The sequence below is a fragment of the Ictidomys tridecemlineatus genome, chromosome 10 (genome assembly GCF_052094955.1).
Source record: "Ictidomys tridecemlineatus isolate mIctTri1 chromosome 10, mIctTri1.hap1, whole genome shotgun sequence".
Taxonomy (NCBI): Eukaryota; Metazoa; Chordata; class Mammalia; order Rodentia; family Sciuridae; genus Ictidomys; species Ictidomys tridecemlineatus.
Genome location: NC_135486.1, coordinates 40,078,172 through 40,103,763, shown reverse-complemented (window position 1 = coordinate 40,103,763; position 25,592 = coordinate 40,078,172). Strand labels below are relative to the sequence as shown.

Below are 25,592 nucleotides of genomic sequence, written 5' to 3'. Positions count from 1 at the left end.
ATACACATAATTTAGATAATGAGAATCAGTCCGCAGTTTTTAAAAACACACACAAAAACCATTCTACCTAACAATGCTTCTGAAATGCTAATGGCATTACAATCTGGACTCTTAATGGAGACTTAGCAAAAAAACCATCCTTTCTGCAATGTTTTCCACAATCAGTGATTTGTCTTGCATAGTCTTATTGTTAAAAGTAAGTAATTGGACTCAGTAATGCCTTGAAATCTTTATCACCAGAATATTGATTTAGGAGTCATTAATACATAGCTCTGTGCTGACTACTAATATATAAAATTAAATAGTGTTCACAATGACCACTCTAAATGAAAACAAACTCCCCAGAATCCACCACCTCCCTTTTGCAAAGAACACACTGGTGACAAACATAACACCTATGCAAGTTTACTTCATTAATGCACTGACAAGTTTTCTATGACATTAAGCACATACAGGCCAATATAAATAATTTTCAAAGCAAGACGACAAGGTAGTCACTGTAAGCTGATTTTGAAAGTTCTGTCCTTACAAAAGAGCCTAAAAGCCCTCTTTAATACAAGACTGCCTCTTATTTTACAACTACTCATCTCCTCATCTTCATTTTATAGACAAATGCCTCCCGAGGTCCATTTATATGACTAGCTCACATGGATTATGGCTTTTTCTGGTCCTCTAAGGATCCGACTTTTCTCTTTCACTCACGTCCTTACCTGATTGCCCAGCACGGCGGTGGCGCAAGCCGTGGACACCTCTTTGGGCCCAAACCAAACTGAGGCAATGTGGGAGGGCAAGCCCAGGATGAACACCTGGGCCACGGAGCATAGGCACTGGCCCAACATGGTGACCCAGAAGAGATGCTGCTGCACACTGCCGCACTTGATCCAGGCACCTAGGCAGTTGAGGCCAGAGCCCAGCAGGGCGGTGAGTCGCAGGCCTTTGGTGTCCAACAGCCAGGTGGCTGGGAATATGAGAGGCACGTAGGCCAGCATGTAAACCATGGACAGCCAGTCAATGTGCAGCAAAGAGACGCTGTAGAAGCCCTGGAACACATTGCTGATGATGCTGTACTGGATCCACTGAAAGGCGTTCACCAGCGAGTACAGGCTGAAGATCAGCAGCACCACAAAGCGCCGCGTGGAAAGCGCGGTCCGGGGCAGCGGTGTCCCTTCGGCACCCGGGGTCTCCTCTCCCGCGTCCGTGGGTAGCAGCCGGGCCTGGGTCTCCTCTTCCGGCGCCAGCAGAATCTGCGGCCCGCCAAGCGCTCCGGAGAGGTCAGCGGCGTTGTCTCTGGGGACCCCATTCAGGAGCAGGGAGCCAGCTCTGGGCCCGTTCTGCTGCTCCGCGCTCACCTTCCCGGACGCAGCGTCCTTCGGGACCGGAAGGTATCCTTTCGCAAGAGGGTGCCCGGGAGCCACCGTCGCCCCCTCCTCAGCGTCTGGCCGCGCCATGTCACTGTGCTCCCCGCTGCTGCTTTGCGCCCCAGCCCACCTCCCTACCTCTGTACCCTGGTCCCTCCCGGCACCCCAGCCCCACCACCCCCTGGGTCCCCCACTCCGGCTACCCTTCCCGGGTGGTGCGCACACTAGCCCTGCCTGAGAGCGCAGGTGAACGCGTCCTCCCCACTCCTCGGGGCCGCCAGTCACTCCATGTCAGGCCCCGCCCCGAGAGCGCCGCGTCCCAAGTGGTAGCGGCTCGCCGGCCAATCAGAGGGCATCTTCTCCCGGCGCGAGAGCCAATAGGGAATCTGCCGGGAAAGGCGGGGCGGGCTGCAAACGTACCCGGAGGCTAGAGAGGAAGACCCTGCTGAGAGTGTTCTCCTTCCAGGAAGGATGGGGAGGGTGCCGGGGGTCCTCTGGCTCTTGGGGCTGGGCAGGCGGGAGGTGGCCCGCGGATTGGGCAGCTCCGGACCCGGAACGAGAGGGCGGTCGAAGCAGGGAAACGACCCAGGGACAGGTACCGTGTTCGCCACCAAGAGGGGCTTCCTGAGGTCGGAGTTCTGCTGTGGCCTCTCGCCCCCACACCCAAGCTCTAGACCACGATCTGTAGGTTCGTTCTATTTCGGCAGAAGAAAAAGGCCAGAAAGCGTTCCAGTCCGATTAGAGAAAAAGATTTCAAGAGATTTCGTCAGAAATTTGTCCTTGCGAAGTTGGAATTCCCCCACCTCCGCCACGCTGGTTTGCATTAGGCGACTGAGACGTGTTGTGCAGAAGGGAGACCCTGTTGCTCATTCGTTCTCTAGGACCCAAATCTGTGGTTAATAGTAAGTGGACTTGCACCTTCAGTGGGTTCCGTCGGTGCCAGGTACCAAACTTGTTTTGAACGATGTGTGCCAGTTACAGGCTGTGGGGAGTGAAATCATTAAAATGAGACATAGTTCATTTACTCCTAAGTAAAAAGGACCTTGGGGGCTTCCTGGTGTGGAGAAAAAGTGAATCCTACCACTCCTTGGAAAACTACATTTGAAAAAAAAAATGATACCCTAAGTATTTACTATTAAAATGGAATTAAAACTAGGTATATCTAGGATCCTTTTAAACATATTTATTTGTTGTAGATGGACACAATACCTTTATTTTACTTACTTGTTTATATATGGTGCTGAGGATCGAACCCAGTGCCTCACGCGTACTATGCAAGCACTCTACCACTGAGCTACAACCCCAGCCCTAGGATCCTTTTATAGACTTAAAAAGTGTCCATATCTAGCACCCTAAAACCTGTACACGTTTTTATTGTCTCTTACATTATTATTTTGGGCATCTATAAAAGTGTATCAGGCAGCCCTAAGTGTTACTGCTGTTTACCAGTGAGGAGTCCTTGCTTCTGGGAATGCTGAAGTATATAAACACCAGAGAAGCACACCAAGGCGAGTGGAAAGTGGAAGGCTTTATTAAAGGACAGCAGAAAAGACTTCTCCCTGGAGGAAGAAGGGGGCCAGAAGGCGGAATCCATGGAAGAGGGAGGTCTTCCCTCTTTTATAGCTAAAATCTTTTAGTCTTCCCACACTCCTGTCCTTTGTTTCCCTTAATCCTGCAGTGATAGAATGCAGGTGGAAAGGCCAACTGGTGGGAGATGGGTGGGCTGAAGGAGTAATCTGGGCAGTAAGGGCCTGGGGCGGTTTTGGATTAGCACCTCTCTGTATGCTGGGAGCTGTTTCATTAACAGTTCCTTAGGATGGGTTCCTGGCCTTGAGGACATCAACATTTCAATTTCCCCAAGAGCTGCTCTGGTTTCCTGGACTCTATTCTCAATAATGGCCTCCATTTTTCTTTATCTTACTCGATATTAGACCTGATTTACCAAAGTACACTAACTACCTATCCTAAAATCTGGCTCCATAAGTAGTGCATTAGAATGTCTTCATTGGCTGCCCAATTTAATTACTACCTGCCTTCCGCCACCCATGCTTTTACCCTGCTTTATTTTTCTTCTTAGCACTTACTAGCATCTAAAATGTCCTATATTTTACTTATATTTTTTTCTGATTATTTTCTCCCTCCCCACTAGAATGTGAGCTTCATAAAGGCAGGACTGAAAATTTGTTACTTTTCGCTGCTACTGTTTTCTGAGAATGTATGTCAGAATCTAGCACAAAGTGCATGTTCATTATTTGCTGAATCAAACACTTGGAATGGAACCACCATTTGACCCAGTTATCCCACTCCTCAATATATACCCAAAGGATTTTAAATCGACATACTATAATGACGCCGCCACATCAATTTTTATAGCAGCTCAGTTCACAATAGCTAAGCTATGGAACCAACCTAGGCACTCTTCAACAGATGAATGGATAAAGAAAACGTGGCATATATACACTATGGAGTATTAAACTCAGCCCTAAAGAAGAATAACTTTATGATATTTGTAAAAATATGGATGGAGGATCTGGAGACTGTCCCAAAAAACCAAAGATCAAATGTTTTCTCCCATGTGTGGAAGCTAACCCACAATATGGGGGTAGAGGGCGGAGAATAGAAGTACAATAGATTGATAATGGGAAATGGAAGGGAAGGAGGGGGATAGGAAAAGGAAAGATGGTGGAATAAATATGATATAATTTCCCCATGTACATTTTTGAAAACAACACAGTGAATTCCACCATCATGTATATCCATAAGAATGAAGGCCTACGCTGGGCAGGTGGCTTTCTCCTGGAGGTTGAGACAGAAGGATCTGGAGTTCAAAGCCAGCCTCAGCAATGACGAGGTGCTAAGCAACTAAGTGAGACCCTGTCTCTAAATAAAATACAAAATAGGGCTGGGGATGTGGCTCAGTGGTCAAATGACGCTGAGTTCAATCCCCAGTACCCCAGCAAATGAGATCCCAACTAGAATAAAATATATTCCATGCTTCTATAATTGTATCAAAGTAGATTCTGCTGTTGTGTATAACTAAAAAGCAATAAATAATTAATTAATTAAAAATAAAAATAAAGATTTACTGAATCAATGCAGTTAGCACAGAATTTACTGTTGAATATTTTTAAAAATTGCTTGCTTAGTAAATGAATTAATATGTATATATTAAAAATCTTATAACTCCACCCCCAGCATAATTTCCTGAGCATCTATTTGGAGATTATTTTAGATTACTGAGCAATGTTCACTTAATGAATAAAAGAAAATAGCTATAACATCAGATCCAATGAATTTAAGCGTCAGTTTGAAACTTTATTTTATGGATTTTGAAAGACAATAATTACTGTGCTTAATATTCAGCACAAATTATCACAGACATCTTATTAATACTTTTATGTACCATGAAACTTTCTATGCAGCTTTTAAAAAAGCTGTGTAAGCCGGGGACAGTGGTACCTGCCTGTTACTGAGCCAGCTGTTCAGAAGCTAAAGCAGGAGGATTGCTTAGGACTAGAGGTTTAAAGAAAGCCTGGGTAACATAGGGAGACCCTGTGTTCAAACAAACAAACAAACAAACAAACAAAAAATCTGTTAAGAAAGGGAATACAGCAGCTTAAATTATTTTAAGAATATGGACACAATACCTTTATTTTATTGATTTATTCATTTTTTATGTGATGCTGAAGATTGAACCCAATGCCTCACACATGCTAGGTAAGCACTCTACCCTGAGCTACAATCCCAGCCCAGCAGCTTGAATTTTAATGGACCGTTTTGTTTAAACAATCATAGTAAACATTCAGGTATTTGCAAAATTCTCACCCCCTTCTTGAAACCCAAACAGGCAAATTATATTCAATTTCATTTCCCTATTATCAGTGAGAGCTGGAGATCATCTCTTGCCAGATTCGTAGATAACTTCTCTCTGCATGGGGTAGCTTCCGGAATGTACTCCTATGCGGAAGGTTTTTAAAGATCATTTGTCTTCTCTACATTTGGGTTGAGAGTTCCCTGGGTGTCCTGCACAGCCAGTCAGCAGCTAATTTTCCTCCATGTTTTACTTGCTGGAACCTATTCTTGCCCACCTTACCATTTCCCTTCCCTGCATATGACAAAGCTTTGTATCTGATGCTATTACCATCTATCTGGAGTCTACTATATAGGGAATCTATAGTAATGGGGAAAGGCATCAGATCTAGAGACCAACTACTTAGGACTGAATCCCAACTTTAATACTCATTAGCTGTATGACCTTGGGCAAGTTACTTAGCTGTTTGTAATAGAGTAACAGAATCCTGCTTTGTAGGATTGCTATGAGGATTAAAAGATTGAACAATGACAGGCATTCTCTTATAGTCAGTAAGTTGATCTATTGTAATGGCTAAATATCCAACTCTGAAGCCAAATGGCCTTGGTTCAGATTCAAGCTCTTTCACTTTTTAGCTGCATGACCTTTGACTAGCTACTGTGTGTGCGGGAGCACATGGGCGGGCGCACTCACACACTGTAAAATGAAGGCAATGTTCTTCATGAGATCTTTGTAAGAAATTAATGGCTAATAAATGTAAAGCACTTAAACAGGGCCTGATTTCTTATCTATGCTAATATTCAGTAAATCACTCATTACTTATCATCATTATCAACTCATCTAACTCATATCTTTGTGTTTCTCATAGTCATATCTCATTCTCATTGTATTGACTCAGGTTCAATTTCCTGTCTTATATATGTAAACCTGCTTGGATTCTTCTACAGTTGTTTATTCCTGGAGGGTGCTCTCCGGATGCACCTAAAGGGTCACACACAGTGGCTTGATCCTAATGATCCTAATGATCCTTGGTCTAATAAGAGGCAATTTCCTTATCATCACAGATGGTCAACAATTGGACTATCTTGTGACATATCATCTGGACATATCTAGACGATCCTATGCCATCCCCAACAAACACTGCAACCAACTAGTCAGAACAAGTATGTTGTGAATAGGATTTCTAAATTTCATGGAAAATTGAGCTATGAGAGATTTAAGATTTCTTCTGACTTTGTTGCAAGAATTTATGAAAAGTGAAAAAGATATTTCTAATGGAAGAATTAGAAAAAATTCATAAAGTTCAACAAATTCCATAGAGTTAAAAATGGAGTCCAGAAAAGGGGAAAACTCAGCAGTATTTCTTGAAAGGTCATTCTAAATCCTTAAACTGTCTCCTTTCTCTTATGGTATCAGTGGTAGATATTTATTAACCAATTTAGGCATGAATCACACTTCATATTATGTGTTTACATGTATAACATAAAATGAACCTTAATCTCTGTCAGAAAGGACACTACTAAGAGCACCACTTGGCTAGGAATCAGGATGAGATTGAACTATATTATTAGTGTAGAATGCCAATTCCCAGAGATTTGAATGAGTAATCATTCAGTGATAAGAGATCTGAATATCTAGGAGTCAAGGTTCAAGATGCCATTAAGAGTGATGTGGCTGTTCTGAAGCAAAGGTCTCCTATAATCTAAGAACTTTGGAGGATAAGATGCATATTAGAATAACACTATCCATGATGTTGTTGAAGCCAGATTTAAAATTAGGTAGTCAGTGAAGTTAGATAAATCGGGTCTAATATCGAGTGAAATCTAAAATGGAGGCCATGCTGGGAATGACTCAGGGAAAACACAGGACAATTCATGGAATGTTAATGAAGTCCCGAAAAGGCCCTAGGCCAAAGTCCACCTCAAAGAAGTGTTAACCAACAGCCCCAACAGATTTGGAGATAGCCCATCCCAGAGAAGTGATAATCCCATCCCAGAAGGTGATAATTAAGCCCACCTGTATCCCACCCCTCGGGCCTTCCGACCTACATTCCATCACCAAAACTATAAAAAGGGGAAACAACAGCCCTTCCACGGATTCCACCTCTTGGGTCCCCTTCTTCCTCCGGGAGAAGTCTTTTCTGCTGTCCTTTAATAAACTTCTAATTTGTACTCTGACCTTGCCTCGGTGTGCTTCTTTGGTGTTATTCTTCAACATCGGGGAAACAAGGACTCATCACCGGTCAACAGCGGTAACATTATATGAGGAGGTAGATTTTGGACCACTAACACCACATTCTGTCCTCCTAAGGAGCACAGACCATGCTGAATTCTCCCATGTGTACTTTTTCCCCACATTGAGACATTTTATTTGTATGCATCTTTTGCCTTCCTAGAAGGGATAAAAAGCCCCAGGATTTTCCCTCTTGTGTGTTTTTTGTTTATTTTTCTTCCTCTTGTCCTTGATGCTAGTTAAGGTTATCAGTGCAATTAAACCAAACCGATGCATGAAAGCAGATGATTCTGCCATTTTTTTAGACCTTTGAGTTGCAAAGGGCTGACTACTTCACATTACTTTAGCCTTTCTGGGAAGTTCACAAGAAATTTTTCAGCTCTGAGATCATTATTGTCTCTTCAAATTACATGTTAATATCATTTAAACTTAAATATACATACCTATTTTCCCCTGGTGATTCTGAAATACAGCATTGCATTTATAACAAGGCAAACTTATAAGTAGTGGTATGTTGGGCACAGGCTTGAGAGAGCTGATTGAGTGTATCTCTTTCCACCCTCAATGACATCAGCATTGGTAGCTTAAAATCATCTATGATGAGAGTATATATACAATGGAAATAGACAAATGCTACATTTACCAGTATGACACTGCTAAAATGTTAACAAACAAATCATCTGTTATGGTTTGGATCTAAATGTCCCCACCAAAGACTCCTGTGTTGAAGGCTTGGTCCCTAGCAGATGGTGCTGTTGGGAGATGGGGGAATCTTTAGGAGGTGGGGCCCAGTGGAAGGAAGTTAGGTCATCCAAGGTGCGCCCTTAAAGGGGATGTTGGGACCCTGACCCCCTCCTCTCTTTCTTTGCTTCCTGGATGCCATGAGCAGCTTTACCTTGTCACACCCTTCTGCCACACCACAAGCTCAAAGTAACGGGGCCAAGTAACGTGGATTGAAACCGCTGATACAGTGAAAATATAAATTTTTCCTCTAAGTTGATTTTCCCAGGCATTTTTTGTTGTAACAATGGAAGGCTAACATATCATCCAAAGCATGTAAGATACTACTTACAAATTTAATAAGTCAAAACTTTTAGATTGAAACAAATTTCTCTAAAACAACAAGATGCTTTTCATAAGCAAATTCTTTCAGACCTTCCAAATAAAAACTACAAGTGAAATTAAATATAATTTAAAATTAAAAGTCAAATCAGTCAGATTCCCTAATATACCAAGGTCTCTAAAATGTTCAAACATCTTAGATAACACACTGATTGTTATGATGATTACAAAAAAAATCAAAAGTAAAATAACATTATGTTTGATTTTCTTCATTTTCTTGTAAAGTTACTTATCCAAGTAAAGGAAATGATTTGCTCTCTCAGTTTGATTAAGTATATGACCAGAGGACTTAGTGACATAGGACCTGAGCATTATATTTCCAAGCTGATTCCTCCCAAGTCATGGGTTAGCACAAAAAGCCCTTTCTTGAAGTTCTAGCACTTTAAAAACCCTCGCTTTCTCTTACTTTCACTTTCAATTTAATTGGCTCACTGGAATTAATAGAAACCTGCATCATTGCTCTTTACCCTCCACCCTGGGGTTGGGCCAGGTTTTTAAATTATCTTGGGGAAAATTTTTAAGAAACTGACATCAAAATTAAAATACAAAATGATATGCAAGACCTTCAAAGACACCCTGAAATTTAAGCTTTATTAACTTCACAGCAAATCTGCCTCTGCTCACCCCTCCCACCTAAAGCAATTAATTTCTTCTTTGCTAGAGTTATACTAGAAAGATTGTGCAACCTTCCTGTTGCTTTAGTTCTTTGGAATTCATTTACTGAAGTAGTGATGAAGAGATTATGCCAAAAATAGACCTTCAGTCTCCCTCCCTATGCCAGTGTGGAGCATCTACTCCAGAGGACTATCTGATTCCAGTTGAGAGAACAAATAGCTCCTGGAAATGGTATCTAGAGATGTGCCAGATGGAACCAAGCCACTGGAAGTCAAGCTCCTGATCCAAAGAGGCCTAGATAAAGGAGAGAACATGCATGAGGCCCAGAAAGCAGATACCTAAGATAGCAGGTCTGAAAGGAAGGTAGGGAATGGAGTGAGCAATTCTAAGTCAATAAAAAAGTCGTGGTAAACCCTTGGGCGCGCGCATACGCACACACATGCGCATACGCACGCACACACATACACACACACACACACACACACACACTTTCACACAGACTTTCCATGGTGTAGATTCTTTCCATGGTGCAGATTGTGGATCAAGGTCCCTGCAGCTCTGGAAGGGAGGGAATGTGGTGGCAGAGGTGGAGTTGGAGACTGACCTGTAGCAAAGCAGTCAGTAATAGACATCACCTACTTCACTATTGTATCTTGTGCTAGACCAGCCAGTGAATTTGGAGCGGGCCATGGGAAAGAAAACAAAATAGGTTCAGTTGTTGGAGAGGAAGGGGAGGACGGACACTCTAGATGGTAGAAAAGGCATCCAGGTGAGAGTGGCTATGGCATGGGGGAGGAGAACTGGTATGGCTGCAATAAAAACTGGGTGGGCTGGGCCAAATCATGAGAGGCCTTGAATTTCAGTTAAGGAACCTCAGTTTTATTTTCTAAACATTAAGAAGGCTTTGAAATCTCTTGTCTGAAGAAGTAGAATGATAAAAATATATCTTATTGTGGAAGATGAATTGAAGCCGGTGCAGTGACACAGACCTGTAATCCCAGTGGCTCTGGAGGCTGAGATGGGAGAATTGCAAATTCAAAGCCAGCCTCAGCAACTTAGTGAGACCCAGTATAAATAAAAAGGGCAAAAATACCTATTAGTAAGCAATATAACACTGTTGGGTTAAACACTAATCAGTGCCTAGGAAATTTTGCAGTGAGATAAGAAGGTCTCCAAAAGAATGTGGTAAATAGGGAAATGGGGAGGGGGAGCCTGCCATTTCCCTTATCTCCAATCTTTGGGAGACTATCTACACAAATGACCTTGGTTGTAAAGTAAAGGAATGAAGCATCTGAAGAAAGCCACCTGCACAGTGGGCATGCACCTATCCTATACATTCCCCCAGCTTATAGGCACATCGAAGCCCTCCATTGTATCCTGATCCACCACCACCGAGGAGTAAGAAATAAAATGTCCAAAATCTCTCTTTTGGGTCCTCTAGGTTCTCTCTTTGGGACTGGTAAACAGTATGCCTTAGGCCTTTGCAGCCCTCGAGTGGAACGAACACACAACATATATTTACCTATGGTTTACTGAACACCCCATATTATTCCAACAAGAATTTGTGGGAATCAGCAGTATAACAATTATAAGAGAATGGGTATGTTATAAACTCTGAATTATTTCCAAAATGACTTGCGGTGACTCATGGGGAAACATGTGCAAACTCATTGTGAGTATAATTCTCTTTGGCCCAATCCCATTTACATTTACAATACTGCTTTTTGCATTAGTCATATGTGTATTTGTCTCCCAAACAACTATGAGCTTCTTGGGGCAGCAACTGCCTAAGTCATCTTTGAATATCCTGCACCTAGCATTGTATCTAAAAAATAATGCTCAATATCTATTCAGTGCATGAATGCTATGATTAGGATAGTAGTAGATATTTGTTAACTACTACAGCAAAATGAATTCCTGATCTCCAGGCCTGAGAGTAAGAGGTTGCTAATACACTGCCTCTTTGGGCAGGAAGGTTTAAGGAGCTGGACCACATTGGGCCACTCTATAGCTCCAGCACGCCCTGTGCATTTCTAGATTGCAGTCTTCCTTAGGTGATCTGTTAGGAACACTTACCTGTCTTCTCTCAGTTTAGCCATATCCTGCCCATCCTTTATGGTCCAGGTCAACTCAATTCCTACTTCTTTTCCTTAGTCTTTCTCCATGTCTGGAATCTAGGAGGCCTCTACCTCTTCTGACCCTGATAGCACATTCAAGACCACTCACTGGCCGGGTGTGGTGGTGCACACCTGTAATTCCAGCACCTTGGGAGGCTCAGGTAGAAGGATTGAAATTTCAAAGCCAGCCTCAGCAATTTAGCAAGGCTCTAAGCAACTCAACGAGACCCTCTCTCAAAATAAAATATATAAAAAAAGGGGTGAGGATATGGCTAAGTGGTTAAGTGCCCCCGAGTTCAATCCTTGCTATCAAAACAAACAAACAAACAAAAACTCACTGAATTTCTGGCAATGTGACTTCCTTCACCTGTTTTATTCCTTATTTGAATCTGAGCTTCTTGAAGCCAGGGACTGGGTCTTATATTTTCTTTTATACTCCCCTCAGTACCTACAAAGCTTTCTCTTAGCAACTCATGTCATAGAGAAGCAATGCACTTAACTCAGTGAATGTGTTTAGTTGGCAGAGACTAAAATTAAGAGAATGGCCAGTCCCACAGGTGCCCAGGACAGACCCAGTGGATTGGGTCTCTGGATAACACTTTGCATTTATCTGGGGAACTTTGTTCAAAACAAAACAATGAATAAAAATGCCCTCTTATCCTTGGTAACTGTCCTGCCTTGGTCCTCTCAATTCTGTGTTCTAGGGCCCTCAAAGTTGGGTGGCCTGGTATGCTGCTTGCTGCTAACCCATCAAGTGCTCTCTAGGGAACTGATTTGTCTGGCATTGTGAAACACTTTCTGCCATAATTATTTTCTTTTCCTTATTATTAATTCCTATAAAGAAATGAGGGCTATATTTGTATTTGTGAAATACAAATGCTGATTTTTCTATTTCTAAAGATTTTTTTTAAATGGAGACCTCCTCTTCTGAGAAAACAGATAAATGAATAAAATAATTCTCTGTGTAAAATATGAATTTTTTTCTTCTTTTTGAGATGGGGTCTTACTATGTTTTCCAAGTTGGTCCCAAACTCCTGGGTTCAAACAATTCTTCAGAATTGTTTTCTGACTTCAGAGTAGCTGGGACTCTAGGTACACCTCCATGCTAGGCTTGAGATTTTAATAAAATTAATAAAAATAGCTACCATTGACTGAGAACCTCCAATAAACCCTTAGATTAGAGCTACTCTCCGTGGGACAAGTATTTGCCCCTAATACACACAATAGCACCAAGCAGAGAATAGGTGCTCAAGAAATATGTATAAAAATTGATGGTAGGTACAACACACAGAGCTTTGCATAGCTGCCTCATTTAATCCCATCAGCCTCTCCTCAGTGGACCACTCACAAACACCCCGCTTAATGAAATATTAACATTATCTTTATTCCCATTTTATAGGTGAAGAAATTGATATTGCAAGATGGAATAATGTATCCAAAGATATATGACAAGTAAATAAATAGTCTCTTTTACTCTAAAACTTTTCTTAACCAGGGTTCTATGAATAGAACAAGGGTGGATGGCCCAGATGAGAACATTCCATCACCAGGGTAACATCCCAGTGGGCTGATCCTCCCAGGTGGATTTCAAATTGGCATTGAATTGCTGTATATAAAAGGTAATTGAGGGTTGGGTTGGTAGCTCAGTGGTAGAGCATTTGCCTAGCAGGTGTGAGGCACTGAGTTCGATTCTCAGCACAGCATATAAATAAGTAAAGGCCCATTGACAAAAAAAAATATTAAAAAATAAAAATAAATAAAAGGTAATTGATAATAATGAATCTGTAGAAACAGTAATATATTTTCTCTCTATAGGCAATCAATTCTCATTCTTTTAGTAGTTATGTTCTAAAAAAAAAAAATCACAGCAAACAGTAAAATTAGCAAACGCTGAACCATTGTTCCTAGGGAAGTTAGGTTCCCATGAGCCTCTGATCACAATATTTTTTCAAACAATCACTATGTAATCTTTTGTATGGTTTGTTTATTTTTATGTGTGTGAGGGGAATGTTAGAAGGGAGGGAGGGTCTCGCTTTGTTGTCCAGGCAGGCCTAGACGTCTGGGCTCAAGCCATGTCCAGCATTAGCCTTCTGAGTAGCTGCAGGCTCTCACGACCATGTCTGGTTTCTGTTACTGCTTAATTTAATAGATATTGTTGATTCATTAACACTTGATTAATTGAACCCATGACCTACAGCACTACAACTGATGCCTACACAAAGCTTATCTAACAGACGTTTCTCCATCAGGTACATGCCAGCCTTCTTGTGCTTAGGAACAATCGCTAGCACTTCAGTGCTACACTTAGGTGTCAATTTGTGTCACAACACACAAACAGATTTAAGTGGAGAGAAAAAACAAAAACATCTATTTAATAAACTGAATGAATCCTTTTTTTACAAAGTACCTAATTAATATAATAAAGTGACCATTTTTTGAGGATGACAATAGCAGACTCTTCATAGATTTTAACTCCTTTAGTCCTTATGATACTTTAAGAGTTGGACGTTCTTTCCACTGAATATATAAAGAAACTGAGGCCCAAAGAAGTTAGTGGGTAACATAGTTAGCATCTGAAACAAATAACCCCCAAATCCATGATCTTACCACTAACTTGTAGAGCTGAGTAATTTTATTGAGCTGCAGTTTTTAGATAATTTGTTATAAATGTTTGAATTCTGTGATAATCTCAATGAACTTTCAATTAAGACATCTCCATTTCACTTGCAGTAGGCCTAGAAGATGGGCTTTTAATAAAATATAAATTAACTCAAAAGTACATCAAAAATAATTGCTCTGTTTTCTTTTTACTTTCCTTTAGTCAGGTCTCCATTTTGTTTATACATCCCCCAGAGCAGATGATAAAGTATCAATGGAGATAGAATTCAAAAAGTTTGATTTCTGATGAACTCTTATCATTAGTAAAAGGAATTTTAAGTTAATGATAAAAATGAGATATTTTAATACATCTAATTAAATAAAAAATGTAGATTTTTATTTCATCCATATTAGTCTTGATTTTCATTATACTGGATAATTCATTCATGATTGGCATAGTTTGCTTTATGGAGGCCAATATAATTCTTTAATGTTGAGTGTGTAAGACATTCTGTCTTCCTTCAAGTTAAACTCACTAGATCCAATGTTGAAAAGGAATATTCTCACTTCTTCAATCGACATCTAAAGATGTCTACTTAAATCACTTGAATACCAACGGGATATTTTCAGGAGGGTTGTATGTTTATGAACAAACATTATTGGATTTTTATCTTTCAGAAGTCAGCCACTTCTTATTGGGCTCCTCCATTAAACTGAGTTCAAACTTCAAAAATTATTGTGAAAAAAAAAAAAGGATTCTAAGCTCAAGGATTTCCCAAGGGAGACTGATGGGAAAAGTACACACGGCAGAAATGGAAAAATTATACTACAGTTCAGAGGGGGAAAAGGTTCTTTTCTTTTTATATTTTTTTATTACACACACGTACACACACAGCAGGCAAGCACACACAGGTGTTTCCCGTCTGGATCCCCTGCAGCTAAATTCTGACCTTGACATTTTTTGTACCCACCCTGGCTTCACAGCTTGCTGTTTCTGGTTAACACCCTGATTGTGAATTTGGGCTGAAAGCACAAAGCAAGGATCCTAGCACAGGAACTTTCCCTGGAGGGGTTTCCACTCTGAGCTGGTCTGAGTGCAGAGTTTATTTCTGCTTCACTGCTGCTGCCCTGAGGAGGTGATGGAGGGGGGTTCTAACTTGTGAAAAAGTCTTCTTTAGACTCCCCACTGTTCACAGGCCTTGGGCTTTGGTTTTTGTGCCCCTTCTTATAAAGGCTGGAAAAACTCCTTTAACCTTCCTGGGATCAGGCTGCCTGTCCTCTCTGGTTCTTGCCTTCTGTAGTCTGGGGCCTGATAGTTCCTAACTCTCTTGTTAGTTCTTCACTGAAAAATTTGGAAAACAGAAAATTCCCCCACACTTCTTGGCAGTTTTCACTGGGAGATATGTGTGAATAGTTCATCACAGACACTTCAATGAAAGTCTGTTCACGCCAGGTGTGGTGGCACACACCAGTAATCCTGGGCTCAGGAGGCTGAGGCAGGAAGATTACCAGTCTCATCAAATTAGTGCGGCCCTAAGTAACTCAGAGAGACCTTGTCTCTAAACCAAATATTAAAAAGGGCTGGGAATGTGGTTCGATGGTTAAGTGCCCCTGGGTTCAATCCCCTGAACAAAAGAAAAAGAAAAGAAAGAAAATAATCTTTCCAGTCCCACATTGTGCATTTGCTTCTTAAATTCTGTTCATGTATACAAAAATGTTAACGTGAGCTTGTCTTAAATGTCTGAGCACAGTCCTTGTGTGTAGAAAGTACTTTTTATAGTTATGTGGATTTCAAATTAATGCTAATTTTCTAAAGTAAAAATTGTACAATCCTTTTGCCAACTTTTGATTTCAGTATGGTTTTTGTTATTCTATTTATAAATTGAGTTATTTTTGTTTACAGTAAGAATGATAAACTTTACCTAGGGATGTAGCTCAGTGGTAGAGCACTTGACCTTAATGTTCAGGGTCCTGGGTTCAAGCCCCAATACTGTCAAAATAAAACATATATATAAATAAACAAATCCTATAAAATAAGAAAAAAGAATAACCCTTTTTTTTCTGCTAATATTCAAGTAACTCAAGTTGAGAAGACTAGATACCCTGAAGTAATCAGTCCATTTAAAACTTAGTTAATACAAGTCCTTTAAATATAAACTTCCCTTATAAATTTCACACATTTGATTTTTAAGCACTTCAAATGCCTGAAATGACAAATCTATGGCCTTAACAAATAAAAACATTCCTAAGTGGGGCTGGGGTTGTGGTTCAGTGGTAGAGCACTTGCCTAGCATATGTGAGGCCCTGGGTTCGATTCTCAGCACCGCATTTAAATAAATGAATAAAATAAAGATCCATCAACATCTAAAAAAATATTTTTTAAAAAATCCCAAAGTACTTAACACATATTTTCAAATCTATGTTCTACCATAGGCAACTTAATGACTTTTTCAGTACTTTTTATAATGAAATCACTTTTGGATATTTTGGATATTTGTAACACCCGAAATGTTGGTGACCACTGAATCAAAAGTGACTTTAATCTGGGTGTGGTGGCACATGCCTGTAATCCCAACATCTCAGAAGGCTGAGGCAGGAGGATTGCCAGCCCTAGCAATTTAGCAAGACTCTAAGCAACTTAGCAAGAGTCTGTCTTTAAATAAAATATAAAAAGGGCTGGGGATGTTTCTCAGTGGTTAAGCCCCGCTGGGTTCAATTTCCAATAACCCCTCGCCCCACAAAAAAAAAAGTGACTTTAACTTTTCTGCCTTAAACTTTTCTGTATTTCCTTAATTTTCTAATATATATACATACATATATATGTACATATATATTGCATATTAAATCAGAAGTAACAATATCATTATAATCAGAACCAATGCATAGTATTTTAAAAAACAAAATATACTCTTTTCCTATATACTTTTTTTGGTCTTTTTCTCCCTGAAGAAAACCCAAAACCACAAAGTCCTTAGGAGACAATAGCAAAAACTGGGGTGAGATGTGGGGTTGGGGACATGGTGGTAGTAGGAATATTTTGCAGAAGGAGAAAGAGGAACGTAAATATAATTGTGAATACTGCTTCTAGGTCAGGCAGGCAACTGATAGTATTTTTTTCATTTGCAGGATAGCAAGAACGACTTGAGAGTTTATTTGTTATCATGTCATCCATCAACAGATTAAAAACAATAAATCAAAATAGAATAAGCAAACAACGTCTCCTAGAGCAGATAAATGAAAAGCGTGAAACCAACTGTTTTGTGGAAAGAAGCAATCAAGTCAGCTTCCTGAGAGTTCAGAAGAGGCACTTCAGTGGTGCCCATCAGTCATGTGTTTTCACCCATTTCAATGAAGGTATTCCTGACAGCAGCAGGAGCTCCTGGGTCCAACCAAGTGTCTTTGTTCACCCAGAGAAAAGGCACTTTGAACCAAAAAGTAAGATGTTATGGGAGAATTCCTACTCTTCATAGGAAGAATTCATAAGAAAATTTAGGAAAAAAATTCTGGGGTCAAAAGAGGTTCCTATATATTATGGTTTGGATATATAGTGTCTCCCCCAAAATTCATGTGTTAAAAACATGATATCCGGGGCTGAGGCTGTGGCTCAGCGGTAGAGCACTTGCCTTGCATGAGTGAGGCACTGGGTTCGATCCTCAGCACCACATAAAAATAAACAAATAAATAAGAGATAGTTAAAAAAAAGAAAAGAAAACATGATATCCAATGTAGCAATGTTCAGAAGTGAAATGATTAGATATGAAATCTGTAATCTCATCAGTGAATTAATCCATATGGTAGATTAATAATTTGAAACCGACTACTGAGTGTTAACTATAGGCAGAAAGAGTGAGTTTGGAGCAAGTAGGTTATTGGATGCATGCCACTGGGGATTATATCTTGTCCCTGGCTTCTCATGAGGTGCCTCTTCCCTTCCCATCCCCTCTCTCTCTTTCTCTCTCCCTCTTCCTGGCTGCCATAAAATGAGCAGCTTTCTATCACCATTCCCTTCCACCATGCTGTTCTGCCTTACCTGGGCCCTGAGCAATGAAGTTAATTAACCATGAACTGAACCTCTGCAATCATGAGCGAAATAAACCTTTTCTTCTTTCAGTTGTTTTTGTCAGGTATTTTGTCATAGCTACTATGTCACAGCAATGGAAAGCTGACTAACACACTAGGTATTACCCTGAGATACTTTAATCTGTCTGAAGGAAAAAGTATCAGTAAACTAGGCTGGTTTGTATAAGATCCACCAGAGTTCAGACCCTCAGCTTCTTGGGCCTATACAGAATCCCAGACCCAGGCTGATTCGTTCAATAGGCTCTAGTCTGGGTCCTGAAATCTGGATTCTCAAAAGACTATGGTGATTGTGATGCTGATGACCTTAGGACCACATTTTTAAAAAAAGTTGTTACACATAATTGTGATAGATCCCAAGAACTTCAGAGACCCCCTATCTCACCAATTTCTGTTGCCTTCTGCAAACATTTCATGTACAAAATTGAAGCAAAGGAAAAATGATTTTGATGATAAAAGTCACACAATAGCCCTGAAAGCAATAATTTTAAAAAAAAAGTGGAGGGAGGTTGGGTGGAAGGCAATGGTATGGGGTAGTGGTATTATTTTTCAGGAAGAAGAAGTCATAAATGCCAATTATTTTGGTATTGTTATAAATATTAACTTCTTTCTTAGTCAAGGCAGTCAACAGGTAATATTTTCTCAATTGTGGAGGGTTGGGAGAAGTGTACATATGTAATTATATTTAATACAACCAATGCTTTATTTAGTTCAGAAGCTAAAGAATGGACCACATTGGAGATTTAATTTTTTGATGTGACTGTGACTTCCATTTGGTCAGAGCTCTTAGTAAGTGGCATAGGGAAGTGATGCAGTGTGACATAGAAAGCCAAAAGGATGCATTGTATTTTAAAATTAATCTATAACAATCCTGTTTTTCTTTTCCTGCAGGGTAGGGTGTGTACTGGGGATTAAACCCAGGAGCATTTAACCACTGAGACACATCCCAGTCCTTTTTTTAATATTTTATTTAGAGACAGGGTCTCACTGAGTTGCTTAGTGCCTTGCTTTTGCTGAAGCTGGCTTTGAACTTGTGATCCTCCTGCCTCAGCCTCTCAAGCTGAGGTGCACCAGCCATGTTTTACTCAAAAAATACTTTTACAAAGAGTATTGCTCATTCTAAGAGAAAAAGCATAATCTTTTACTCTGGTTGAATTATTTGGAACTAGAAGAATTAATTCATAGCTACTATGAATTAATTGTCACAAGTTTGATAGTGGAGGGAAAAATCTGCCTCCAAGACAAACATAGTATACGACTTTACATGGTTATACATGGCTTTTTACAATACATAATTTAACACATGTAAACATAAACAAGTTTTATGGTATAAAGTTTATAAGCCAAAAATCTTAGATCATTAAAAAAACTCCCAGGGTTGCGGTTGTGACTCAGTGGTAGAGCATTTGCTTACCATGTATGAGGCACTGGGTTTGATCCTCAGCACCCCATAAAAAAAATTAAATAAAGGTACTGAAAAAGAAAAAGTCTGCAGATGTGGCTCAGTGGTTTAATGCCCGTAGGTTCAATCCCTGGTACCAAAAATTTTAAAAATAGGTAAGTAAAATGATTTTAAAAAATAACCCTCTAAATATTTTAGAAAAAAATCTTTGCCCCTTTTAACTAAACAGATTTAAACAGCAATTTAACTTTATGGTGTATGGATACAAGATAAGTATAGACCTAATTTAAATGATAGAAATTTGGCATGTAAATACATGGTGTTACTGTTTGGTGTCCCTCCAAAGCTCCTACGTGAGATAACGAAAGAATGTTCAGAGGTGAAATGATTAGGTTGTGAGAGCCTTGACCTAATAGGTGGATTAATTCACTGGTATGAATTAACTGAATGGTAACTGTAGGCAGGCCGAGTGTGGCTGGAGGAAGCAGGTCACTAGTGGTGTACCTTTGAGGTTTATATTTTGTCCCTGGTGGGTGGAGATCTCTAGCTGCTTCCTGGCAGCCATTTCCTCAGCTTCTTTCCTCCACCACACCCTTCTACTATGATGTCCTGCCTCACCTCAGGCCCAGAGTGATGGAGTCAACAGCCCACGTGCTGAACCTCGGGAACCGTGAGTCAAAATGAGCTTTTCCTCCTCAGGTTGTTCTTGTCAGGTGTTTTGGTCACAGCCGTACAAAAGCTGACTCTAACACATTATCTGTATTAGTAATCTAAACTAGTCCTTCTCAAAAGTGTGGCTCAGGGATCCTTGTGTACTTGAGTCTTTTTCAGGAGTCTGCAAGGTTAAAACTGTTTGTTTGTTTGTTTTGTACAGAGGATTGAACCCAGGGGTGCTTAGCCACTGAGCCACACCTTTAGACCTTTGTATTTTGAGACAGGGTCTCTCTAAGTTTCTTAGGGTCTCACTAAGTTGCTGAGGCTGGTCTAGAAATTCCAATCCTTCTTCCTGACCCTCCCTAGTCATTGGAATTACAAACACACACCACCATGGCCAACACATTTTATTTTCTTATTTCCACAAGTGGAAAGTACCTGGGCTAAAGAAAAAAAGGCATGCTACTTTTTTAAAAAATCTTTTTAGTGCCTACTTTATTCTGAATACTATTAAGGTTTCTTTGTTCCTAAACTGAGTTTAGATCACTTGAGAAATAGAGGTAAAACTGTTGGCATCCTTATTAAAAAAAAAAAAATCTGTATTGGAGGAATTTGCTAAAGAGCAGCCAAATGGCCAACTTGCCCCTACAGGGAATTTACCCCATCTTGAAACAGAACTTCAGACCTGCTACTGGACTGAGAACCCATAAGAGAGTGCCCTCCAGGAGACCAGCAGAGGCGTTTTACCAATGAAGAATTGGGATGTTACCTCTAAAGTTGGATAGACATATTACTGTGGTAGGCTCCCAAGAAACATTCATTAAACCAAATAACATCTTCTTTAGAGAAACTGACCCTCTCCTGTCCTGTGGATATTGAAGAACAGCAAAACACCAAACATCTCTAGGTGATCTTGACCGAGATAGCTCGTGGAACTTAACCTGTAAGAGTACTTAAAATATCATCTCTGTCTGCTGACACCCACATTTTCTATTTCTGACCCTGATCTCTCTTCTAACTTTCAGATTTATTTGCATATCAGATTGCACCTATCAGACTGCCCCTTGCACTTGAGGCCATCTCCAATCTACCATGGCTAACACAGAATTCCCTGCTCAAGCAGGGATCATATGTGGTTTTTCATTGTTTTATCTTCATTGCCTATAACAGTGTCTGGCACAAATTAGGCACTCAGAAAATATTGGCTGACTGAATACTGACTGGGACATGGCATATGCTTTTCTAGAATTCCTGTTCCCCACCCCAAACTCACACACTCACTGCCACTTAATCTCATTTTCTGCATCTCAGAAAATGGCCAGAGACCAAGGAAAGCCTCTGATTCCTCTCCTTTCTCTCATGTCCCTTACTCACTCTGTTAAGTCCTGTGAACATCTTTGAAATCAGCCCTGAGTCCAACCACTGTGACCACCCTGATCCAATCCATAGTCATCTGTCTCTAGAAGGATAGCAGAGGCCTTCTGAGGGTCCCCGGCTTCCACTCTTGCTGTCCCCTCCCCTGTGTTTACTTTGCACAACAACCTAAGTGACTTTTACAGATCTTATGTTACAGAGGTCACTTGTTCAAAACTCACCCAAGGTTCCACCCCACACTTAGGATAAAGTGCACGCTCCTCTCCCTGTGCTTCCGGTGCCCCGTGAACAGTCCCAGAGTTTACCTTTTCAGCCCATCTCCTCTATCACCCTGGTCTCCTTCCATGCAGCCACCATGGCTTTGCTTTCTTCCTCCTCTGGGACAAACCTCAGGAACATGGCCACATGCTGTTCCCTCTGCCAGGGGGTCTCTCTCTCTCTGTCTTTATGTGGACCTTTGCTTGACCTCAGTTTGTCAAAAATCATCCTGTCTAAATAGCATTCCTTACCACTTGACAACCCTGTCCAGATGTCTCTATCAATGTCTGATGAATGCTAAGCTCCTTGAAAGCAGGGATCATATGTGGGTTTTCATTGTTTTATCCTCATTCCCTATAACAGTGTCTGGCACAAATTAGGCACTCAGAAAATATTGGCTGACTGAATCAATACTGACTGGGACATGGCATATGCTTTTCTAGAAGTAGTGGTGGCTCTTACCTCATTCCCTTAAGACCAATCATCATGCTCTTGAGTGATGGCCCCAAAACTTAGAATTAGGCTGCTGTAGAATATTTTTTAGAAGTGGAAGAAGAAAATTACAAGGTACATTTTGCTCAATATTTTTTAAAAATATTTTTTAGTTGTAGATGAACACAGTACCTTTATTTATCTTTATATGGTGCTAAGGATCGAACCCAGGGCCTCACACATGCCAGGCAAGCACTCCATCACTGAGCCACAACCCTAACCCCAATTTTGCTCAATATTAACAGTAAAAATTAGAAGACATTGTACTCTTTTCCTTTGGATACCTCTATAAAGGAAGAAACAGTCATTTATTTTTTATTTAGTCACTCAACATTGTTTATGAATGTGTATTGCAAGTTAGGCAGTGTTCTAGATGCTCATCAGTACAGCAATGAATAAAAACCCCTGCCTCAAAAAGTTTAGATTTTATTGGGTACAGCCAGATGCATGCTCCTTTCTCTGTGCTTCCTGGTGCCCCATGAACAATCCCAGAGTATCTTTTCAACCCATCTCCTCTATTCAACCTGGCCTTCTTCCACAGAACCACCATGGTTTTGCTTTCTTCCTCTTCTGGGACAAATCAGAAACTTGTTTAAAGTTAAAAAAAAAAAAGAGAAGTTTGATAAACGGTTACATATTTGGAGAAACATAAAGAAGTGATACAGCGGGATAGGAATTGCTTGAGCCAGGATTCATTGCTGTCTAAAGAACTATTCAAGGATTATTACCCAAGGCATAGAACAAAATTGGTCCTGATGGTTGAACCTGGTGGTGGTCTAAACTGGTGAGGAGAGGTGTATTGGTCAGCTTTCTGTTACTATAACAAATATCTGAGATCATCAACCTATAAAGAGAGAAGGTTTATTTTGGCTCACAGTTTTAGAGATTCCAGAAAAAGCCATTGCTTTTAGGTTGCTGGTGGGCAGGGGGTGTCATATAGCAAGGATAAGAAAGCATTGTGGAGCAAAATTGCTCAAATTATGACTAGGAGGCCAAAGAAAGGAAAGCACGAGGATCTCAAAATTTCCTTCCCGGGTTTGTGTTCAGTGACCTAAAGACTTCTTACTAGGCCCTATCTCTTAAAGGTTCTACCACCTCCCAATAACGCCACCTTGGGAACAAAATCTCTAACACCTGGGCCTTGGGGGACATTCCAGATCCCCAGGAACCCTGAGAGTAGAAGGAGAAGGAGGTCAAGGATTTTGCTAAAAGTGCTCAAGAGTTCTGGGGGCTCCTGTCAATAGTGATGTGAGGACCAGGGAAGGAGTTTTCTTGGACAGAGATCTCCAAGTTTTCTCTTCAGTCATTCACTTGGAGATGTGGAGGCCAAAAGATGGGCAGTGTTACTTAAATGTACAGCCTTAAAAACAGAAGACTTGGATGGGTATGGTGGCACACACCTGTAATACCAGGGGCTTGGGAGGCTAAGGCAGGAGGATTGGGAGTTCAAAGCCATCCTCCGAAACTTGGCCAGGCCCTAACAACTCAGAGAGACCCTGTCTCTAAATAAAATATATAAAGAAGGTCTGAGGATGTGGCTCAGTGATTAAGTGCCCCTGGGTTCAATCCCTGGTAACAAAATAAAACAAACAAAAACAAAACAGAAGACTTGGGTTCAAGGTCTGCCTCTCTCATTAATTAGTCTCATGCTTCTCGTCGTGTGATATTTCTGAGCATTAGTGTCCAGCTATAGAATGGTATTCATCCTCTCTGTCCTTCAGGTTATTTTGAAAACTTTGAAATGCATTATAATTTATATACCAAGTACTTTGTTTATTTATTTATTTTTTTGTTTCTGTTTTTGTTTTTCAGATAATGGCATATTTGGATGAAGATGAAGTGCATCTCTTAGAGACACACAAATACATTCTCTTTGATCTTTCTTCAATGTTTGCCTGAATTATTTAGAAATTAATTATAAAAGAAGCTAAACAGAGGGGCTGGAGATATAATTCAGTTGGTAGAGTGCTTGCCTTGCATGCACAAGGCCCTGGGTTCAATTCCCTAGCACCAAAAACAAAAACAAACAAAAGAAGCTAAACAAAATTATTAGCTAAAACACCCCAAATTTTTGAGTCATATAAAACATGCTACATCTTCTTCACTCATTCCATTCCACCACTTAGTCTTAGATGTTTTGAACAGGGGATCTGAGTTATTAAAGACAGTTTCAAAGATGAAAGACCTAAACTTTATAGCAACGTCCCCTTTACTAATCTAAAATGCTTAAATTTTAGTCTATATTTGTTTCTATAAATCAGAGGAATATGTTGACCAACGCCACTGGTCAGTGGAAGGCTAAAATCGCTTGAAATTAACACTTGTTTGTACTTGCCAATTACCTTAACTTACTCTGTCAAGCCTACAGTTTTGGTGATTTGAATAAAATCTTATTTTATAAGTAAAATAAGATTGATTTTCCTTGAGAAGTAAAATAAGGTGCATGTATGTAGTTCAAGTTTTTGTTATATTTTATTGCTCATCCCTAAAGTGAGAATTTCTTAGAATTTTCTTGTGGCCAAATCCTATTTGGCTGCTGTCACCTTCTTCTCATTTCTTCTCTGGGCGCAGTACCTCAGACTTTTAACTTGGCTTATGTTTTTTGGTGTTTTTTTTTTTTTTTTTTTTTGTACTTAAGCGCCTATTCCAAATGGCAAGCTGAGTGCTGACTGGCCTGGAACGCAGACTCTTCTTGGCACTGTTTATGGTTTCTCTCTGCCTCCAATGGAAGCTCAGATTCACAGAAAGTCAAAGTATTCTGACATAGGAAGGGACGTCGATAAGTTGCCTGGCCTACAACCCTGCCTCAGCTTAGACTTTTCTCAGGCACAGAGTGGATAAAACTATGAAGTATGTAAAAAATTAGCCAGACCTAGATCTAATTTTTGCTTCCCCAAAGACAAATACCTAGTTTCAAAAACCATGAAGAGTTGACTTGCCAGTTTTCTGGGCACTGGCAGAAGAAATGAGACTCTTGGTTCAGAGCCAAAGAGCTTTACAAAGGACAAGCAGCAGCACAAGCCTCATGCTGGGGCTGGTTCTCCTTGCCCTCCCCCACCACCTCAAGATCCTTGGACCAACAGGGAGCAGTCCAGGTAGACACACACACACACACACACACACACACACACACACACACACACAGAAGTTTTGTCACACAGGGGAAGATTCCTGAGCTTAAGAAACCTGACCTTTGCCGGGAAGGAGACATTATCTGCCAGAGCCTGCCCTCTGCTCCAGAAAGAAACCATATCTCTACCTTCCAAAAGGACAGGAACAAGGGTTATCAGTGCTGTTGACCCTTGGTGTACTGAAACAGGAGAGAGCCATGGGAAATTATCTTCTAACACTTACAGAAGCTCAAATAAAGATCATCAAATATAGTACTATTGTTTGGCTCAATCCAAGGTAAATAGAGAAGATAAGCAAATCAGGTTCTACCCAATACAATGAACAACCTCCCTGTCCTCATTTCTCTATGG

The 25,592-nt window shown here is 40.5% G+C and overlaps 2 protein-coding genes across 5 annotated transcripts in view; one reads left to right on the top strand and one right to left on the bottom strand.

The window, feature by feature from the left end:
* The window catches only part of Flvcr1 (FLVCR choline and heme transporter 1), a 34,677-nt gene extending 33,005 nt beyond the window's left edge, over positions 1–1,672 (bottom strand). For 2 of the 3 annotated variants that reach the window (XR_005730397.2, XR_013426543.1), the window contains exon 1: positions 711–1,672. Coding sequence is in view for 1 of the 3 variants with exons in the window: in XM_005329420.5 (XP_005329477.2) it covers positions 711–1,448 (738 nt within the window). In the remaining 2 variants the exon portion in view is untranslated. The remainder of the gene's footprint in view (positions 1–710) is intronic. The other variant, XM_005329420.5, reaches the window with a different exon arrangement.
* On the top strand, positions 1,440–25,493 carry Spata45 (spermatogenesis associated 45). Of its 2 annotated transcripts, none has more exons than XM_040276950.2 (3): positions 1,440–1,953; positions 16,980–17,288; positions 23,923–25,493. In XM_040276950.2, the coding sequence occupies exons 2-3, from the start codon at positions 17,015–17,017 to the stop codon at positions 23,940–23,942; spliced, it is 294 nt and encodes a 97-aa protein (XP_040132884.1). In that variant the 5' UTR covers positions 1,440–1,953; positions 16,980–17,014; the 3' UTR covers positions 23,943–25,493. The 2 variants fall into 2 exon arrangements, with proteins under 2 accessions (XP_040132884.1, XP_040132885.1); XM_040276951.2 differs by having other exon boundaries at positions 1,440–2,260.
* The last annotated feature ends 99 nt before the right edge of the window (positions 25,494–25,592 follow it).

Bases quoted from the DNA above. Each gene is read 5' to 3' on its own strand.
- Spata45 (XM_040276950.2), top strand. From the start codon at position 17,015: ATGTCATCCATCAACAGATTAAAAACAATAAATCAAAATAGAATAAGC. The intron at 17,289-23,922 runs GTAAGATGTTAT...TTTGTTTTTCAG, and splicing joins AAGGCACTTTGAACCAAAAA to ATAATGGCATATTTGGATGA.